At 60.0% G+C, this 18,166-nt stretch overlaps 2 protein-coding genes across 19 annotated transcripts in view; both read left to right on the top strand.

The window, feature by feature from the left end:
• HSPG2 (heparan sulfate proteoglycan 2) overlaps window positions 1-9,222 on the top strand; it is a 36,559-nt gene extending 27,337 nt beyond the window's left edge. For all 14 annotated transcript variants that reach the window (XM_040533492.1, XM_040533503.1, XM_040533501.1 and 11 more), the window contains 22 exons: window positions 77-174; window positions 926-1,192; window positions 1,275-1,387; window positions 1,471-1,618; window positions 1,713-1,829; window positions 2,067-2,151; window positions 2,246-2,390; window positions 2,463-2,562; window positions 2,648-2,757; window positions 2,841-2,949; window positions 3,054-3,152; window positions 3,718-3,939; window positions 4,608-4,840; window positions 4,922-5,099; window positions 6,039-6,161; window positions 6,249-6,302; window positions 6,410-6,485; window positions 7,130-7,208; window positions 7,301-7,362; window positions 7,438-7,521; window positions 7,591-7,694; window positions 8,741-9,222. In XM_040533492.1, coding sequence (XP_040389426.1) covers window positions 77-174; window positions 926-1,192; window positions 1,275-1,387; window positions 1,471-1,618; window positions 1,713-1,829; window positions 2,067-2,151; window positions 2,246-2,390; window positions 2,463-2,562; window positions 2,648-2,757; window positions 2,841-2,949; window positions 3,054-3,152; window positions 3,718-3,939; window positions 4,608-4,840; window positions 4,922-5,099; window positions 6,039-6,161; window positions 6,249-6,302; window positions 6,410-6,485; window positions 7,130-7,208; window positions 7,301-7,362; window positions 7,438-7,521; window positions 7,591-7,694; window positions 8,741-8,904 — 2,770 coding nt within the window. In that variant the 3' untranslated portion in view covers window positions 8,905-9,222. The remainder of the gene's footprint in view (window positions 1-76; window positions 175-925; window positions 1,193-1,274; window positions 1,388-1,470; window positions 1,619-1,712; window positions 1,830-2,066; window positions 2,152-2,245; window positions 2,391-2,462; window positions 2,563-2,647; window positions 2,758-2,840; window positions 2,950-3,053; window positions 3,153-3,717; window positions 3,940-4,607; window positions 4,841-4,921; window positions 5,100-6,038; window positions 6,162-6,248; window positions 6,303-6,409; window positions 6,486-7,129; window positions 7,209-7,300; window positions 7,363-7,437; window positions 7,522-7,590; window positions 7,695-8,740) is intronic.
• Window positions 9,223-10,005: 783 nt separating this feature from the next.
• USP48 (ubiquitin specific peptidase 48) overlaps window positions 10,006-18,166 on the top strand; it is a 32,574-nt gene continuing 24,413 nt past the window's right edge. For 3 of the 5 annotated variants that reach the window (XR_005814111.1, XM_040533443.1, XM_040533444.1), the window contains exons 1-9: window positions 10,038-10,226; window positions 10,496-10,616; window positions 10,798-10,954; window positions 11,773-11,900; window positions 13,398-13,522; window positions 14,093-14,201; window positions 15,527-15,660; window positions 15,896-15,978; window positions 16,289-16,468. Coding sequence is in view for 4 of the 5 variants with exons in the window: in XM_040533443.1 (XP_040389377.1) it covers window positions 10,093-10,226; window positions 10,496-10,616; window positions 10,798-10,954; window positions 11,773-11,900; window positions 13,398-13,522; window positions 14,093-14,201; window positions 15,527-15,660; window positions 15,896-15,978; window positions 16,289-16,468 (1,171 nt within the window). In the remaining variant the exon portion in view is untranslated. Of the gene's footprint in view, window positions 10,227-10,495; window positions 10,617-10,797; window positions 10,955-11,772; window positions 11,901-13,397; window positions 13,523-14,092; window positions 14,202-15,526; window positions 15,661-15,895; window positions 15,979-16,288; window positions 16,469-18,166 lie in introns of all 5 variants that reach the window. The other 2 variants (XM_040533441.1, XM_040533442.1) reach the window with 2 other exon arrangements.

Genomic DNA, 18,166 nt, shown 5'->3' with positions numbered 1-18,166 from the left:
GAGGGGCACGGGGCAGCGCCAGCCGCTTGCCTGCGCCCCGCGGGTCCCACATCCGTGCCCCCCGGTGTCCCTGCAGGATCCCGGAGCTGGCGCGGGGGGCGCAGGGGGTGTACGTGTGCCGGGCCAGCGCGCCAGGCGGGCAGGCGGAGGACAGGGCCACCCTCACCGTCCAGGGTAAGAGCGGCACCCGCGCACCAGGGCTGTCCGCACAGGCACCCACCGACCCGTCCCCATGAGCACTGGCACCCTGCTCCCCCCAAGTCCCCTGCTCTGCCTGCAGGCATCTGCTGACCCCTCCCTCACGTACCCCAGTGCCCCCCCCTCATCTCCCCAAACCCACAGGCACCTGCTGACCCCGTCCCCCCATGCTCACAGGCTCCCTGTATCCCCACCATCTCTCCCCATGCCCCTCGGTACCCCCTTGATTTCTCCCCGCAGGCACCCCCCTACCCCAGTCACACCCATACACCTGGCCACCCTGGTACCCCCCACTCTCTCCCCGTGCACCTCAGCACCTGGCTCCCCCATCTCTGCATGCCCGCAGGCACCCCAGTACCCCCCATTTCTTCCCACACCCACAGTCACCCTGATGCCCACATACTTCTTCCCATTCCCCTTAGCACCCCAGTACCTCCAATCGCTCCCCGTGCCCTCAGGCACCCCAGAGTCCCCCACATCCCCCCACACCCATGGGCACCTTGGGACCTCTCCTTGTTCCCCACACCCATGGGCACCCCAATGCCCCCTATTTCTCCCCATGCCCACAGGCACCCTGCTACCTCCCCGTCTCCCCATATCCATGGGCACCCCAAACCCCCCCATCTCCCCAATCCACGGGCTCCCTGCTTCCCCCCATCTCTCTCTCCACCCATGGTACCTCCCTGTGCCCCGGGTGCACCCCAAAACCCCACTGCCCCTCCCCTAGCTCTGCCCAGGGCCCTGATCAACATCCGGACGGCGGTGCAGACGGTGCTGGCAGGCACGGCAGTGGAGCTGGAGTGCCTGGGCCTGGGCGACCCCCAGCCCCACGTCACCTGGAGCAAAGTGGGGGGCCGCATCCGGCCGGGGGTGCTGTCTCGTGCCGGCACCCTGACCATCGAGCGGGTGGAGCGGGCGGACGCGGGGCAGTACCGCTGCACTGCCACCAACGCCGTGGGCACCGTCCAGTCCCACGTCATCCTCCACGTGCAGGGTGAGTGCAGACGGGGACGCGGAGCAGGGAGGGTGTCCCCCACCCTGGTGCAGGGGGGGGTGACAGCTGCGCCTGTCCCCAGCTGCCCCCCACATCGCCGGGCAGCCAGAGGTGAAGGAGGTCTCAGCGGGCTCAGTGGCCGTTCTGCCCTGCTTGGCGTCCGGCTTCCCCGTGCCGGAGATCAGCTGGAGCAAGGTGAGCGGGGACGTGGGGACAGGGCGGCGACCTCCGTTGGTGCAGACCCCCACGGGTGCTGACCCACCCCGGTGTCCCCACAGCTGGAGGGGGAGCTGCCAGCGGGCGCACGGGTGGAGGGCGCGGCGCTCATGCTGCCGGCCGTGCGACCCGAGGACGCCGGCGTCTACGCCTGTGCCGCCACCAACCGCCGCGGCCAGGAGACGGCTTTCTACGTGCTGAAGGTCCGAGGTGAGCGCGGACACACAGACGGATGGACAGGCTGGTGGGGAGGGTAGGGGGGTGGCCGTGTCCCCAGCCCGGCTGACCCCCGGTGTCCCCGCAGAGCACCTGGTGCCCTACTTCACGCAGACGCCCCACTCCTTCCTGCCGCTGCCCACCATCAAGGACGCCTACAAGATGTTTGAGATCCAGATCACCTTCCGGCCCGATGCCGCCGATGGTGAGCGCTGCGGGGGCCCCCCGGCCCTCCCAGCCCCGCTGCGCCGCGCCGGCCTTCTCTCACCCCTTCTCTCTCCTCCTCCGTCTGTCCGTCCGCCCTTCCATCTCTCTCCCTCCTTTAGCTCTCATTCTGTACTCAGGTGAGCACCCACCCCGGGGACCTCTGCGGTCCCCCCTCCCCGGGGTGTTTCGGGGTCCCCGCGCGCTGCGGCCGGGCTGACCCGCTGCCTCCCCGCAGGGATGCTCCTCTACAACGGGCAGCGCAGGAGCAGCGGTGCCGACTTCATCTCCTTCGGGCTGGTGGGCGGGCGCCCCGAGTTCCGGTGAGTGCACGGGTGGGCACCCACGGGTGGGGGGGGGGGGGGCCAGCACCCCCATCCTCACCCCGTGCATCCCCACCTCATCCCACAAACACAGTTTTGACGCTGGCTCGGGCATGGCCACCATCCGGCACCCGACACCGCTGCGCCTGGGCGAGTACCACACCGTGCGCCTCTTCCGCAACCTCACCCGGGGCTCGCTGGTGGTGGACGGGCTCCCCCCGGTCAACGGGACCTCGCAGGTAAGGGGGGGACAGGGGGGCCAGGGTGGGGTGGCCTGGGGGGCAGCCGTGCCCACCCACCTGTGCCCGCAGGGCAAGTTCCAGGGGCTGGACCTGAACGAGGAGCTGTACCTCGGCGGGTACCCTGATTACGCTTCCGTGGCCAAGACGGGGCTCAGCCAAGGCTTCGTGGGTGAGCGGCGGGCTGGGGGGCCTGAGCGGTGGGTTGGGGGGGCTGAGAGTGTTTCCCACCCCCGCAATACCGCCACGTCCTGCAGGCTGCGTGCGGCAGCTCCGCATCCAGAACGAGGAGGTGGCGTTCGGGGAGCTGGACCTGCAGGCGCACGGCGTCGCCAACTGCCCCACGTGCCAGGACCGGCCCTGCCAGGTGAGGCTGGGGGGGACACACGTGCACCGTCCCCCCCCCCTCCCATCCCATTCCTGCTGCTCATCCCTGTCCCCCCTCATCAGAACGGCGGCATCTGCGAGGACGCCGAGAGCAGCACCTACATCTGCCGCTGTCCCCACGGCTTCACCGGCAGCAACTGCGAGTACTCGCAGGCGCTGCACTGCCACCCAGGTGGGTGCCCGCCCCGCGGGGACGTCACCCGCTGCCCTCCCTGGCTGGATGCCGGCGCCCCCCCCCCGGCGCTCACCGCCCATCTCTGTCCCCTCCCCGGGCAGAGGCGTGCGGGCCTGATGCCACCTGCGTCAACCGGCCGGACGGGCAGGGCTACAGCTGCCGCTGCCACCTGGGCAAGTCTGGGGAGAGGTGCACTGAAGGTGAACACGGCTGGGGACAGGGGCACGGGGCTGGGAGCCCTCCGAGGACGGGGGCACTGGGGTGGGGACAACGCTGGAGATATGGGTTTGGGGATGGGACCACCCTGGGGACAGGGGCACAGGGGTGGGGACAACCCCAGGGATGTGGACATGGGGTTGGGACCACCCTGGGGACACAGGTGTGGGGATGGGATGACAGTGGGGACATGGGCATGGGGACATGGGCGTCGGGGTGGGGATTACCCTGGGGACACAAGTATGGGGATGAGGATCACCCTGGGGACATGGGCGCAGGGCTGGGTACCACAGTGGGGAGATGGGCACAAGGGGACACAGGCAGGGTGGGGACAGGGGACTAGGAACCACCTGGGGGGGTGGGCATCGTGGATGTGATGGGGATGGAGCATTGGGGACCACCCCAGGGACACAGGCATGGGGCTGGGGACCGCACTGAGGAGATGGGAATGACGGGGATGGGGCATTTGGGGACCACCACGGGGAGATGAGGACGATGGGGCCGGGGGCTCGGGCCTCACCGGCCGGGTGCTGAGGCGCGGTGCCACAGGCGAGGCGGTGAGCGTGCCGTCCTTCGGCGGGGCGGGCGCCTTTGTGTCCTACCCGCCCCTCACCAACGTGCACCACGAGCTGCGGGTGGAGGCCGAGTTCCTGCCGCGGGCGCCCGACGGGCTGCTGCTCTTCAGCGCCGGCAAAGCTGCCCCCGTCGAGGACTTCGTCGCCCTCGCCATGGTCGGCGGCCACCTCGAGTTCCGCTACGAGCTGGGCTCAGGTAGGCTGGCACGGCCCGATGGGGCCCTGGTGTCACCAGGGGGGGTCCTGGGCATTATTGCTGTCGCCAGACATCACTTTGGTCCCCAGGTACTGCCACGGTCCCTTGGGCATCGCTGGGGTTCCCCTGGTGTCACTGGGGTCCCTAGGCGCTGCCAGGGTCCCTGGGGCATCACCAAGGTCCCCAAATGTCACCAGGGAGCCCTAGCATCACGGGGGTGACTTGGTGTCACTGGGGTCCCCTAGCATCATATCACCAGGGTTCCCTGCCATCTTCTGGGTCACCGGGCACTGCAAGTGTCCCCAAGCAAGCCCCTGGCACTGCTGGGGTCGCCTGGCATCGCTTTGGTCCCCAGGTGCTGCCAGCATCCCTGGGCATCGGTGGGGTCCCCTGGTGTCACCGGGATGTCTTGGCACCACTGGGGTCCCCAAGCATCACCCAGGGTCCTTTGGCATCACCCAGCATATCCATTGGGTCCCCAAGCACCCCTGGGGTCCCCAAACATGCCTGCGGTCCCCTGGCATCACCCAGGGCATCGCTCCGGGTCCCCAAGCATTGCCAGGGTCCCCAAGCATGCCCAGAGCCCCCTGCTGTCCCCATCCCCATCCCCTCTACCCCGAGCGGGTGACAGCGGGGCCGAGCCACGGTGCCAGCGTGCGGTGTCACAGGCCCAGCGGTGCTGCGGAGCGCCGAGCCGGTGGCGCTGGGACGCTGGCACCGGGTGATGGCCGAGCGGGTGCACAAGGACGGGACGCTGGTGGTGGACGGCAGCGCCCCGGTGCAGCGCTCCTCGCCTGGCAAGAGCCAGGGGCTCAACCTGCGCTCCCCGCTCTACCTGGGGGGCACGGAGCCCCCCCTGCAGCCCCCCACCAACGCCTCCTTCCAGGGCTGCATCGGCGAGGTGAGTCCCAGCCCCCCTCCACACACCCTGGACATGGGGGGGGACGCAGGTTAACCCCCCCCTTCCCCCCATCCGGTGCAGGTCTCCATCAATGGGAAGAAGGTGGATTTGTCCTACAGCTTCCTGCGGAGCCGGGGCGTGGGGCAGTGCGGGCAGAGCTCGCCCTGCTTGCACGCACCCTGCCTGCACGGGGGCCGCTGCCTGCCCCTGCCCGACGGCAGCCCCCCCTTCCGCTGCCTCTGTTCCCCCGGCTTCAGCGGTGAGCGTGGGGAGGAGTTTGGGAGGTCTGGGAGTGCTCAGGGGCTGCGTGGTGGGGGCAACGTGTGTGCGTGCACCTGCTGGTTGCAGGCATGTGCCGTATGCATCTGGGTGTGCACAGTGCATGCGTGTGTGTGCCATGCTGTGCGTGTGTGCGCTGAGCAAGTGTGTGCTGCATGCATCTGCTGTGTTTGTGTGTGTGCAGTTTGCATGTGTGTGCTGTGTGCATCTGGAGTGCGTGAGTGCAAGCTGCGTGTGCTGCGCTTGTGCACTGTGCATGTTTGTGTGCTGTGTAGGCATGTGCCGTGCCTGCATATGCACTGTGTGCACGTGTGCACTGCGTATGAGTGCACTGTAAGTGCTATGCACGTGTACACTGCATAGGTGTGCTGTGAGTGTGCTTTGCAAGCATGTGCACTGTGCATCTGCTCTGCGTGTTATGCGCACGTATGCACTGTGTGCATGTGTGCACTGCATGTGTGCACTGTGTGCATGTGCGTGCAGTTTGCAAGTGTGTGCATCTGTACGCATGTTTGTGCAGTGTGTGCTGTGAGCATCTGCATGTGCTGAGTCTGTGTGTGCTCTTTGCATGTGCGATGTGATGTGTGGATGTGCATTTGATATGCATGGACGTGTGCTGTGCATGTGTTTGCATGAGAGTACACTGCATGTGCGTGCATCTGCTGTGCATGCATGCATTGCACTGAGTGTGTGTGTGTGTGTGTGTGTACAGTTACGTGCGTTGTGTGCATGAGTGTGTACTGTGTGTATGCATGCACACGTGCACTCTGCATGTGCTTGTTTGCTGCATGTGTGCGTGTGCACTGTGTGTGCAAGGGATCACCCCGGGGTATTGAACGGAGGAGGGTGAACGAGTGCAGGAGGCGCTCAGCCACCCCCATGTGCCTGTGTCACCCTGTGCCACCCGCTGTGTCCCCAGGGCCACGCTGCGAGCGGGCGGAGGACCGGTGCCTGCAGCACAACCCCTGCCTGCACGGCGGCACCTGCAAGGGCAATGCCTGCATCTGCCCTGAGGGCTACACCGGCCCCTACTGCCAGCACAGTGAGTGTGGGGACATGGGGAGGTACGGGGGACACGTGGGGACACGTGGGGACACGCCACCTGTCCCCATCACCCTCTCGCCCGCAGGCACGGCGCTGTCAGAGCTGGACCGGGACTGGCAGGAGGGCAGCGGGGGCGGTGGTACGGTCCCCTGGGGTGCCATGCACCCACTTTCCCCCTTTTTGCACCCAAAACCGATGCTGGTGCGGGGGTGCTCAGTGGTGCCCTCTCACCCCATCTCCCTGCAGATGCCCCTGGGCAGTTCAGCGCCGCTTTCCGTGATGGCTCCTACCTGGCCCTGCCCGGCCACCTCTTCCCCCGCGGGTGAGTGGCGCTGGGGACAAGGCCTGGGGTGCTGCACCCTGCCCGCAGCATTGCACCTGCTGCAGCATTGCACCCATGCAATGTTGCGCCCACCACAACTTTGCACCTGCTGCAGCATTGCACGCTTTCCTGCAGCACTGCACCCAGCAGGACTTAGCACTCTTCCTGCTGTGTTGCACCCATTGAATTGTTGCAGCCATTGCATCATTGCACCCATTGCATCATCTCACCCACTGTACTCTTTTGCAATCATTGCATGCTTGCAGTCATTTCATTGTTGCACCCATCACATCATTGTACCCACCGCATTGTTTTACCTATTGCATTGTTGCACCCATTGCACTCTTAAACCCATTGCATCATTGCACCCGTTGCATTGTTGCACCTGTTGCATTGTTGTACCCATTGTCTCTGCACCCACTGCATTCTTGCACCCATTGCACTCTTGAATCCATTGCATTGTTGCACCCATTGCACTCTTGAACTCGTTGCATCGTTGCGCCCACTGCACTCCTGTACCCCCTCATTGTTGCACCCATTGCACCATCGCACCCATTGCATTGTGGCACCCGTTGCACTCTTGCACCCGTGGCGTTGCGCCCTCCCCAGGCGCTGCACCCACGGCCGGCCCCATCTCGTTGCAGCGCGCCTGATGCGCAGGAGGCGATCGAGCTGGAGCTGCGGACGGACAGCGCCGAGGGGCTGCTGCTGTGGCACGGGGCGGTGAGCGGGGGGACACGGCCGGGACGCCCCCCCCCTCCCCGGGGAGGGACGGGGACGTCCCCACCGCGCTCACCACCCCCTCGTACCCGCAGGAGAACGGCAAAGCCAAAGACTTCGTGGGGCTCGGCTTGAAGGACGGGCACCTGGTGTTCAGGTGAGCGGGGACCCGCGTGTCCCCGGGGACCCCGTGCCACCGCGCGTCCCCCTGCTCAGCCCCTGTCCCCTGCAGCTACCAGCTGGGCAGCGGCGAGGCCGTCATCGTCTCCGAGGACCCCGTCAACGACGGCGAGTGGCACCGGGTGACGGCAACGAGGTGGGGGCCGGGGGCTCGGGGGGGGCGGGGAGAGCCGGGGGGGGTGCGGGTGCTGACGGCGCCCCGCAGGCAGGGCCGGCGCGGGTGGCTGCAGGTGGACGGCGAGGAGCCGGTGCACGGGGAGTCGCCGGGAGCCAACGTCATGGCCAACACCCAGGGCAGCATCTACGTCGGTACGGGGACACGGGACGGGGGGACACGGGGATGGGGAGTGGGACATAGGATGGGGCGTGGGGTGGGAGATGGGACAGGACACAGGGTGGGATGTGGAACAGGGCACAGGATGGGACATGGGATGAGACACGGGGTGGGATGTGGGACGGGGCATGTGATGGGAGATGGGACAGGACACGGGGTGGGACATGGAATGGGGCATGGGATGGGAGATGGGACGGGACACGGAGTGGGACACGGGGTGGGGCATGGGGTGGGAGATGGGGTTGGAACACGGTAGGACACAGGACATGGGACAGAGCACAAGAGGGGACGGGATGGGAAATGGGACAGGGCATGTGATGGGAAATGGGATGGGACATGGGACGGGACATGGGGTGCGACCTGGGACAGAGCATGGGATGGGAGATGGGGTGGAAGACAGGGTGGGACAGGACATGGGACAGCAGGGGATGGGACGTGGTAGGACATGGGACGGGGCACAAGATGGAACACAGATTGGATGCAGGTTGGGACACATGATGTGGCACAGGATGGGGCATGGGGTGGGACACGGGATGGGACAGGGCATGGAGTGGGACACAGGACACGGGACAGGGCACAGGGCAGACATAGGATGGGACATGGGATGGGTGGCAGCACAGGACACAGGACACGATTTGGGCTGGGACATAATGGGACATGGGGTGGGACATGGGGTGGGTACAGGATGGGGTGGGTGGCAGACACGGGGTGGGGCAAGGAATGGGACACACGGTGGGATGCGGGACAGGACATGGGATGGGACATGGCACTGGGACCCAGGACAGGATGGGACACCTGGTGGGACAATGGGGGCATGGCATGGGACACGGGACGGGACGCGGACTGGATACAGGACAGGACACGCGGTGTGGCACGAGATGAGACACGGGGCAGGAAGGGGACATGGCGTGGGGCACAGGATGGGACCTGGGAAGGGAACGGGGGATGTGGCACCGTGCGAGCGCAGCGCTGCGCCCTGCGGCCCCCCACCCACGTGTGCCCCCGCGGCCCGGTCCCGCAGGCGGCGCCCCGGACCCCCGCAGCCTCACGGCCGGCAAGTTCCTCACCGGAGTGACGGGCTGCGTGCGGGGGCTGCTGCTGGCATCCGCAGGGATCCCCCCGCACCCCATCGACCTGCGGCATGGCGCGGTGGGGGGCTCCGCCGCGCCCCCCTGCCCCTCATAGCCCCCCCGGCCACCAAGAGGCTCGGGGAGAGCGAGTTTTGTCGGATTTATTATTATTGTTATTATTATTTTCCAAAAAGCCACGAGGAAACGGTGCTTCGCTGCCCTGGGATGGCTCCGGGGGGGGCCGGGACCCCACAAAAATGTTTACACCCCCCCCCTCGCCCCAAGCCGTGCTGGGGCGGCCGGGCCGCCCGGGTGCCTCCTGGGGTGGCACCGGGGTGGGGGGCGCAAGGGACAATCCTGGGCGCTGGAGGGGGCACCGGGGCCCCCCCCGGTCCCCTCGCGCTGGGACACCCATTAAAGGAGAGAGAACGAGTGCCGGAGTGTGTCTGGGGGGGCTGCGCCTGGGGACGGGGGGGCGGCACGGAGGGGTGGGCACGGGGTTTGGGGTGGGTAAGGGTGTTGGGGGGGGGGAAGGTGCTTTAGGGGTAGTGTGGAGATCTGGGGCGGTGTGGGGGTCGGGGGGGGGGGCACACAGGTGCTTTGGGGGGGTAGGGGTCTTGGGGGGGGGGCAGGTTCTTTGGGTGTGGGAGTGGGGGGGGGGACACCCAAGTGATTTGGGGGTGGTGTAGGGAACTGGGGAGGGCCTGAAGGGGGGGGGCAGGTGTTTTGGGAGCGGATGCGGGGGGCAGGTGCTTTGGGGGTCGTGTAGGGGTCTGAGAGGGGCCGGGGGCAGCTGCTTTGCGGGTGGCTGTGGGCGTTTGGGGGGGGCACCCAGGTGCTGCGGGGTGCTGCAGGGGTCTGGGGGGGGTCCGGGGAGGACCCGGGTGCTGTGGGGACGCGGGGGGGGGCGTGGGGTGCGTGGAAGGGTTCGTGGGGCACGGATGGGGGCGCTGGGGGGCTGGATACAGGGCTGCGGGAGCGCGTGGGTGCGGACACGGGGGCTGGGGGGGGTTGGGTGCAGGGGGCGCTGGGTACGGGGGGGCTGGGGGAGCGGCTGCGGTGTGGGCACGGACATGGGGGGCTCCCCCCGCACCCGCCGCATAATGGCGGCCGTGCAGCAGGACCCCGCGCCGGCCCCGCCCGCTCCCTCCCGTCACGCGGCGCGCGGCTGGCGTCAGCGCCTCGCGCCCCGCGGGCGTCAGCGCGGCGCGCGCGTGACGTCACCGGCCGTGACGGCGGCGGCGGCGGCGGCGGCGGCGGCGGCGGCGGCGGGAGGGAGGGGCCGGGGCCGGGGCCGGGGGCGATGGCGCCGCGGCTGCAGCTGGAGAAGGCGGCCTGGCGCTGGATAGAGACGGTGCCGCCCGAGGCGGTGGCGCAGGAGCACATCGAGGCGGCCTACCGCGTCGGGCTGGAGCCCTGCCAGCGCGGCGCCTGCCGGTACCGCCGCGGGGCCCCGGGGCGGGCGGGCGGGCGGGCGGCTCCCCTCCCCCTCCCCCTCCCCCTCCCCCTCCCCGTCCCGGTGCCCCCCGGTGCCCGGTCCCGAGCCTCCCCCAGCCCTCCCCCCGTCCCCGTCCCCGTCCCGGCGGTTCCTGGCAGCGGCCTCCTGCCCTGGGGCTCCCCCCGTAGCACCGGGGGGGGTCCCGGTTGTCGCTCCCCGTGTCCCCCGTTCCCCCCGCTGACGGTTGGTCCCGGCGCCGGTCCCGCAGGAGGAACTGCCGGGGGAACCCCAACTGCCTGGTGGGCATCGGCGAGCACGTCTGGCTGGGCGAGATCGACGAGAACAGCTTCCACAACATCGACGACCCCAACTGCGAGCGCCGCAAGAAGGTAACGGGCGGCCCCGTGCCGAGCTGGGGGCGGGGGGGAGGCGATGCCCCGTGTTCCCCCCCCCCCGACCCGGGGCCCGGCAGCTCGGGGTGCGGCATCTCCCCGGTACGGCGGCTGCCGAGTCCCCTGCTCGCGCCTCGGCTGCGGCGAGTGACAAGTGTTGCTTTCTCTCTTACGCTAGAACGCGTTCGTGGGCTTAACGAACCTCGGCGCCACGTGCTACGTGAACACTTTCTTGCAGATGTGGTTTCTCAACTTGGAGCTCCGGCAAGCCCTCTACTTGTGTCCCAGCACCTGCAGCGAGCGCACGGCCGGAGAGGGCATCCCAAAAGACAAAGGTCAGTGGGAGCTCGTCGTGGCGACCTCCCCCTGCTGTGAACGGAGGGTTTGCTCCTTTCCTCCTAAAACTTTGCATGGAGGTGTTGGCTTTGGAAGAGTGTTATCGTGCGGATCGATGGCTGGTGCTACCGCTGCCTGTGCGACCTCTGCGCTGCTCTTTTTGAGTCCTTCACCCAGCTTTTAGGAACAAGTCAACCTAAGCCACTCTCTGCCTGAGTTACTTCTCAAGCCGAAGTGATCTGATCTGGCTGAAAACTTGTTTTGGTTTCGTTCTTTGCTGGACTGGTTCCCAGCTTAGTGATGGTGCCGGGATGGGAACGCACGGGCTGGGGCTGGCTGAGCCATGCTCCGTCCCACGGGAGGGCGAGGGTTTAGGTGCTGGGTACAGCTGAGACTTCTAGCACCTGCACAGCGTCCCCGAGGGGCTTTGGTGCCACACCTTCTGTGTGGCGCAGCGCTGGAGGTGTGCTCTGAGCTGCCCGATTTCTTTTGGTCCTGTTTTATGGTACTTAGGAAACGACGTCTTGCTGTTTGGCTTAAAATAAGAAGCTGCTACTCTGCGGTAACTGGCGCGTGTTGCTGAAGCTGTTGACTAGCAGCTCATGTTCGGCACTGTGGGATATTTGGCCTGTGCTGGGACTTAGCTGTCATCGCTGACATTAACCGCTTCAAATCTCATTATAACTTAAAACAGGAAAAAAGTGTAATTTCTAGACATTAAACTTATCTGTACAAAGAACAAGCAAATTACTTTGAACGGGTATCTCTTCTCTCGAGAATCGGCTGTAACTTGAACAACTTTTTTTTTTTTTTATAGACTATGAGCCTCAAACCATTTGTGAACATCTCCAGTACTTGTTCGCCTTGCTGCAGAACAGCAAAAGGCGATACATCGATCCCTCTGGGTTCGTCAAAGCGCTGGGTTTGGATACAGGACAGCAGCAGGTAGGCTTGAGTTGGGCCTGTAATTCCCTTCTCTAAAGAAACATGAAACTGCCCTTTTGTTGTTTTAGCACCTCTGAGCTGGGACCTGGTGCCCGGCCCGTTTGTACAAGCACAAAGGGAGGAGCAGTGCTCTGGGCCCTTCCTGCCCGGGTGGGAGGTCAGGAGGAGCCCGGCAGCAAGGGGACGAGCGCCCTTAGCGCCCGGTCAGCTCCAGCACCGCAGAGCAGGCTGCGGGCTGGGAGCTGGGGCTGCCACAAGGCTCTCGACAGGTCCTTTACGGGCTGCTCCTCCCGGGGCTGGGGGGCACCGGGAAGGGCTATGTGCTGCGCACTTTGGTGGGGGCTGAGGCCTGGAGGGCCCCTGCAGGAGGAGAAGCTGTTGGCAGTCTGCGGGGCAGAGAAAGCACCTTTTGGGAAGGGCGAGCGCCACAGGCAGCTGCTGCGGGACTGTCGCAGAAGCTGAAGAGGGGCTCAGGAGAAGGGCGCTGCTTGAAAATACACTTTGGGAAGTAAGGGGGGGCAGCTGGAGGAAGCGTGGGAATGCTGGCCGCGTTTCCTCAGGATGATAAGCGAGGGGAAAGTCGCTTCTTGTTCCTTAGGAAGGAAGCGGTCATTAGTGACTGGTGACGTTAGAGGACAGCAGCGTGCCCTGCCGGGCTGTGACAATGGTAGGAACTGGAGAGAGGAGCTGCAGGGCAACGGCAGACGTGGCAGTGAGAGGGGAACAGGTTGGGGTTTGGTGCCAAGGCTGGACGGGAGAAGGAGCAAGGAAAACAGAGCGCTCGGAGGAGAGGGAGGCCCCGAAATGTGTGGAGAAGATCCTGGGCCTTGCAGGAGGAAGGGGGCAAAGCCACAGAGCGGCTTCTCTTTTTTTCTTTTTTTTTAATCTAATTTTTTCCTTCTCATATATGGTGCAAGCAGGGACATGCTGAGGTTTTGAAAAATGAGTGTTAGTGGGACAAAACTGTGCAGGAGTGGTAGGCTGGAGAGATTGACTCTCCCACCAGGCTGTGCTGTGGCAGAGGATGATTAATGCTCTGCAAGCTACTTCCACATGCTCTTTGAGGTGGTGTAGACCTGTTGACCACAGCTGTGATCAAATGGGGCAGAGGAATGGTTCGTGTCGTCATGTCTGGGCAGCAGAAGCCGATGTCGATGCACCAGGTGGAGTTGTGAAGGGATTTACGCGGTTAACAAGCCACTGTTTCCCATCCAGAACCCTGCGAGCAGCGGGGCAGAAGTCAAAACCACCCCGAGCTGCTGGCCGGGAGCCAGCTTCGTTCACGCTGTGGTCTCACGCTGGGGGCCTTGTGCTCCTTTTAGGCAAATTCCTCTTTTCTTTAGTTCTCCTGACTGGTCTTTTTCTATTGAGTGCACGCCAAAGTCTCCGTGCAGCCTGTGTGTAGGGCTGTGTGTAATTTGCAGTAAATTAGCAGCGAGGCCGTGATTGCGCTTTGTGCTGTGGCGTATTGTTAACCGGCTTGGCTTTCTGTTCTAGGATGCCCAGGAATTTTCAAAGCTGTTCATGTCACTGCTGGAAGATACTTTATCCAAACAAAAAAATCCAGATGTTCGAAACATCGTACAAAAGCAGTTCTGTGGAGAGTACGCGTATGTCACAGTGTAAGTATGTGGTCTTTGGGAAGAACTTTTCTGTAAATATTTAAACATTTTAGAAGGATTTGAGGGGACGAGATCTCTAACAGCTGGAGCAGGCAGGTAATCTCCTGAAATGCTGTGCAAGGGGTTTTCAGCTTTTAGGTTTCCCAATTCTGTGTGCCTGTTGTTGTTGCAGTTTGCCAGATGTTTTCAATCCTTTAATGAAAATTTACTAATTAAATGCGCGAGTGAGCTAATGGAATGTTAAGTACTCGAGCCAGAAAATGGAGTGCTTGGGTGTCGTTGTACCCGATTCATTCCTGAGTTCTCAGACCTGCGGATTTCACCTCAAAAATCACCTGATGGAGAATGGTATATAAGAGTTGTAAGCAGGTGCTCCTTCTTTTCTGGGTAGATGTTACCCTGTGCACACCATCTTGCACAGCGTGCTGTAGATGTCTGTACCATAGTAGCTCTGACTTATGTTTTTCTCCTAGTTACATAGTTCATGGAGTAGTTAGTGGTTGGGGAGTTAATGAATCAGTGAACTTGTCTCATGCATTTTTGTCTTTTTTCTTTTTTTTCCCATCCTAGCTGCAACCAGTGTGGCAGGGAGTCCAAACTTGTGTCTAAATTTTATGAGCTGGAGTTAAACATCCAAGGGCACAAGCAGTTGACAGACTGTATAACAGAGTTTCTCAAGGTACGAACTTGTTGGTTTTTGAGTCCTGCTATTCTTAGCAAGGTGTTTCAATTCCTTTCTTCAATTAACAGCTTCTGAGGTTGGTATTGGACCGAAGTGGGCAGCTCAAACAGTTCTCTCAATGGGATGAATGCAAAAGGAAATGCTTTTCTGTGGGCCCAGAAAATAAGGATTGAGTCACGCACTCAGAAGTCAGGGAGCAAGGAGTGGCTCTGAGCAGGAGTGTTGCACATGCGCATGAACAGCTTTAAAAAGCACTTGGAAGTCGCATATTTAGTCAAAATGCTTTCCTGGGAAAGTTGAGAAAAAGTGCCCAAAGCCTGACAAGAAGTCCCGGCATGCTTTGTCATGGATAGCACCGGGAGAATGGCTGCTTTTTGTGTTTTCTATATTGGTGCTCATCTGCATAGCAACAGGAGACATTCCCTGCTCTAAAACGTGCTCTCAAAAATACTAGCAAGGACCCGGAATAGCTGCAGGAACAGCTGTGAGTGCTCTTAATTCGACTTGAAAATTTGCGTAGATCTATAGTTGCCGGCATGTTAAAGGCTCAAGGTGGGGATTCAACTAAAAACATTGAGGGCAGAACTGACCTGAAATGTGACCGTACCTGGGGTGCCATCTGGCTGCTGTGCAGTGCCTTCAGTGATGTGCTCAGCAAACCGGTTGCTCTGCTCCTGGAAGGTCTGCTCTGAAAAAAAGACAGGTTTGTGTATGCCCATTAACAGGCTGCATTGCTTCTGCCCCGACACAGTGAACTTTAAGTTTGTCTGGTCCTCCTTCAAATGAAACAGCAGGTGACCTTGTTGAGCACAGTTGTAGTTCTCTGGCCTGATCCTACCACTGGATCTGCATAAACTCTTCTTTTTCCCTGGTGATGTTTGTTTTGCCGAGCACAAGGGGATTGTAGTTCCCAGGTTAAAATGTGGCTGTACATTAACTCGGTCCGCGTGATCTCGTAAAAGGGCGATTTGTTTTCTTTTTCCTTAGCCCTAATGGTAGAAACCAACTCCAGGCACTTCAGTCAAGTGGAGAGCAAACTTGACAGTCTCGTAAGCAGCCTGAGAACTGGGAGCAGGGCTTAGTGCAGGCTGAAATGTTCCTTAAAGTGACAGCAGCCTACCAGGCTGTGCTGTAAAGCACTCCTGTTAGCCCAGAGAACTGTGAATTTTTAACCTGGAGATTATTTTGGAAAGCAGCTGAGTAGAGATTGAAATGGTTAAAATAACTTCTACGCTTTTCAGTCCAGTGGGCAGCTCGGTTGGAGTGGTTGACTTTTCAGAGGTAACCTGTTCTCAAGGTCTTTCTTTCTGCTCCGTGGTCAGGAAGAAAAATTAGAAGGGGACAATCGTTATTTTTGTGAAACTTGTCAGAGTAAGCAGAATGCCACAAGGAAGATCAGGCTGCTAAGTCTTCCGTGCACGCTCAACCTGCAGCTGATGCGTTTTGTGTTCGACAGGTAAGCCTCTCACTGGAGCGCGTGCTGTAAAAGCAACTTCTGCTTTTGGGTTGCGTGGAAGCTCTTTGGAAAGCCATCTGCTCTGCTCTTTCTGCATTGATTTGAGATATTGAGGATTGAGTGCATGTATGAGCTTCTCTTGGGATGCTTGGTGGGTTTCGAGGGAAGCTGCTGTGAGATGTGAACTATTATTGTTGTTCCCTGAACTGAAGCTTGGCCATTTGCCTTCGTGCAGGCAAACCGGCCATAAGAAAAAGCTGAACACCTACATCGGCTTCTCTGAGCTGCTTGACATGGAACCTTTTATGGAGCAAAAGAGTGAGTTGCACACTGTGTTTATTAATGGTATCCACCGCCTCTTGTCAGACAAGAGGAGGTCTTGTCTGAATCCACTTTTTGCTGGAAAGTTACATTAAGACTTGTATGAAGCCCTTGTTTCAAGTAACAGCTGTGTCCACCTAGCTGAGCAGGTTGTAGAAGCTACCTAAAGCTGTGTAGGCATCTTGGAGAGATGGGAGTTCAGGTGCAGTCTTCATATGCTAAAAAAAAATGCAAAAAACGTAAGTACTAGGAAAGAGAATGTGTCTGTTTCATCCAGAGAGCTAAATAACTTCCATTTCCCTTCCAGGTGGTGTCTATGTATATGAACTCAGTGCTGTCCTCATACACAGAGGTGTGAGCGCGTACTCTGGGCACTACATCGCCCACGTGAAGGATCCGCAGACGGGCGAGTGGTACAAGTTTAATGACGAAGACATAGAAAAGATGGAGGGGAAGAAACTGCAGTTGGGGATTGAGGAAGATCTAGGTAAAACCTTTAAGTTGTGAGTGCCCTTTTAAAATAACTCTTTTCACCAAAACCACAGAGGCTGAATATGTGGAGGCCCTGATACTCTTAAAAAACAAAAGTACTCCTACGCATGCTGTCATGTCTTAGGAGTAATGTGTGAAACAGCAGTTCTGTTAATTGCAGCCAGATTTTCTTCATTTCAGCCCTGTGTGAGTGTTTACGCACACCTCGTGATCGTTTCCTCTACTCTAGTATTTCTCTTGCCGGCCGCATGGCAGTTAACACGCTGATAACCCAGGATGCCTATCAGGATGAAACAGGCGAGCTGCCGCTTCCTTGGCCAGTGTGCAGGAGGAGGCTTAGGAGCAGATAACAAGGTTGCTTTCAGTTTCCTTAACATGTTATGTTTTAATTTCCAATGAGGTGTTTTACTTTAGGAGGCAGTAAAGAGTCTTCATAAAAATCTTGATCTAAATAATCTCTTGAAAGCCAAAACTGCCTTTTTAGTTAGCTCTTTTTACTTTTCCTTTGCAGTCTTCTGTTCTACAGTTGCCAGCTTGCCTCATGCTGATGTTCTGGTTTAGATAACCTGGGCGGTACAGGGTCTTGATGTCCCTGTGCTGGCTGGAGAGCTTAAGCTGAGCCTAGGACTGTGGGTTTCTCAGCCTGCAGCACATAGGAGTGGATCAGTTTTAAAGTGACAGCTTAAATGCTCGGTTTTGCAGTTGCTTAGTGTTCCTCAGCGCACATAAGTGCAGAACACTTTGTGGTGTCGGGAAATGGGGAAGTTAATGCCAGAAATTTCACTTAAAATGCAACTAACCCATTCCCAGAAACACTGACCCACCACGCCACTCGTTCTTTGCTGTGTCTCCAGCACCAATAATTGGACTTTATGACATGTTGCCTTTCTTTAAAGCATCTTTAAATAACAGCTTAATGAAAAAGACACCCTCAAATTTATTTGCTCCCTTAGCGTGTTTTAAAGCCACGTCAGCCTGAGCACACCCTTGAGCAGACATGGGATGTTAGTCTGCCTTTCCTGTTTCCTCCCATGCACGCATCTGCACGATGCCACTTTATTTTCAGCTCTCTTGCTAGTAAACACCTTCTTGCATTTCATCACGACATGCATAAATGCAGGCTGCCACCGGAGCAGCTTTGTCATCCTGTTAATGTTTGACTACCGCTAGCTTTCAACCAAATTGTGAAGCTGGCTAGACATCTAGTGGTGTAAGGTAGGAAAATAAGCCCTGAGAAGAAATAAAAGGTTCTCAGCCTTTTCTTTCTAACCTCATGAGTTACCCAGAGTATCAAAAATAAGATGCAAATAAATTGCTGTGGCCTCGATCCTGTAAAGATTTATGCTTAACTGCAAGAAAGTATTCTTGCTGAAATACAAGGCTGCCCGAAGAATGTAGGTAAAGCATGTTTAGAAGCCTCTGCAGGCTGGAAGCCTTAATATGCTAAGCAAAGTTCTGAAGTGCTGATGTTATTTGCCTACTCCAAGCGAAACTGGAGTATGAGAGTCGTCCTCTTCATTACGAACACATGCAACAGCAGGAGAAGGTTGGTAATGTAAAGCAGAGGTCTGTTGTGGGGAGAGTCCTGAGGCCGGGCCGTGCAGATGGGAACAATTTGTAAAATATTTGGAGAAACTGCAAATAAAGACCGGCTAGGAAGTCCTTTGGATGGTATGGTGGAAGATGCACATAT

This window comes from Cygnus olor, chromosome 21, assembly GCF_009769625.2.
Source record: "Cygnus olor isolate bCygOlo1 chromosome 21, bCygOlo1.pri.v2, whole genome shotgun sequence".
NCBI classification, from domain to species: domain Eukaryota; kingdom Metazoa; phylum Chordata; class Aves; order Anseriformes; family Anatidae; genus Cygnus; species Cygnus olor.
Note: the sequence above shows the minus strand (reverse complement) of the source record. Positions and strands in the feature narration are given on the sequence as shown.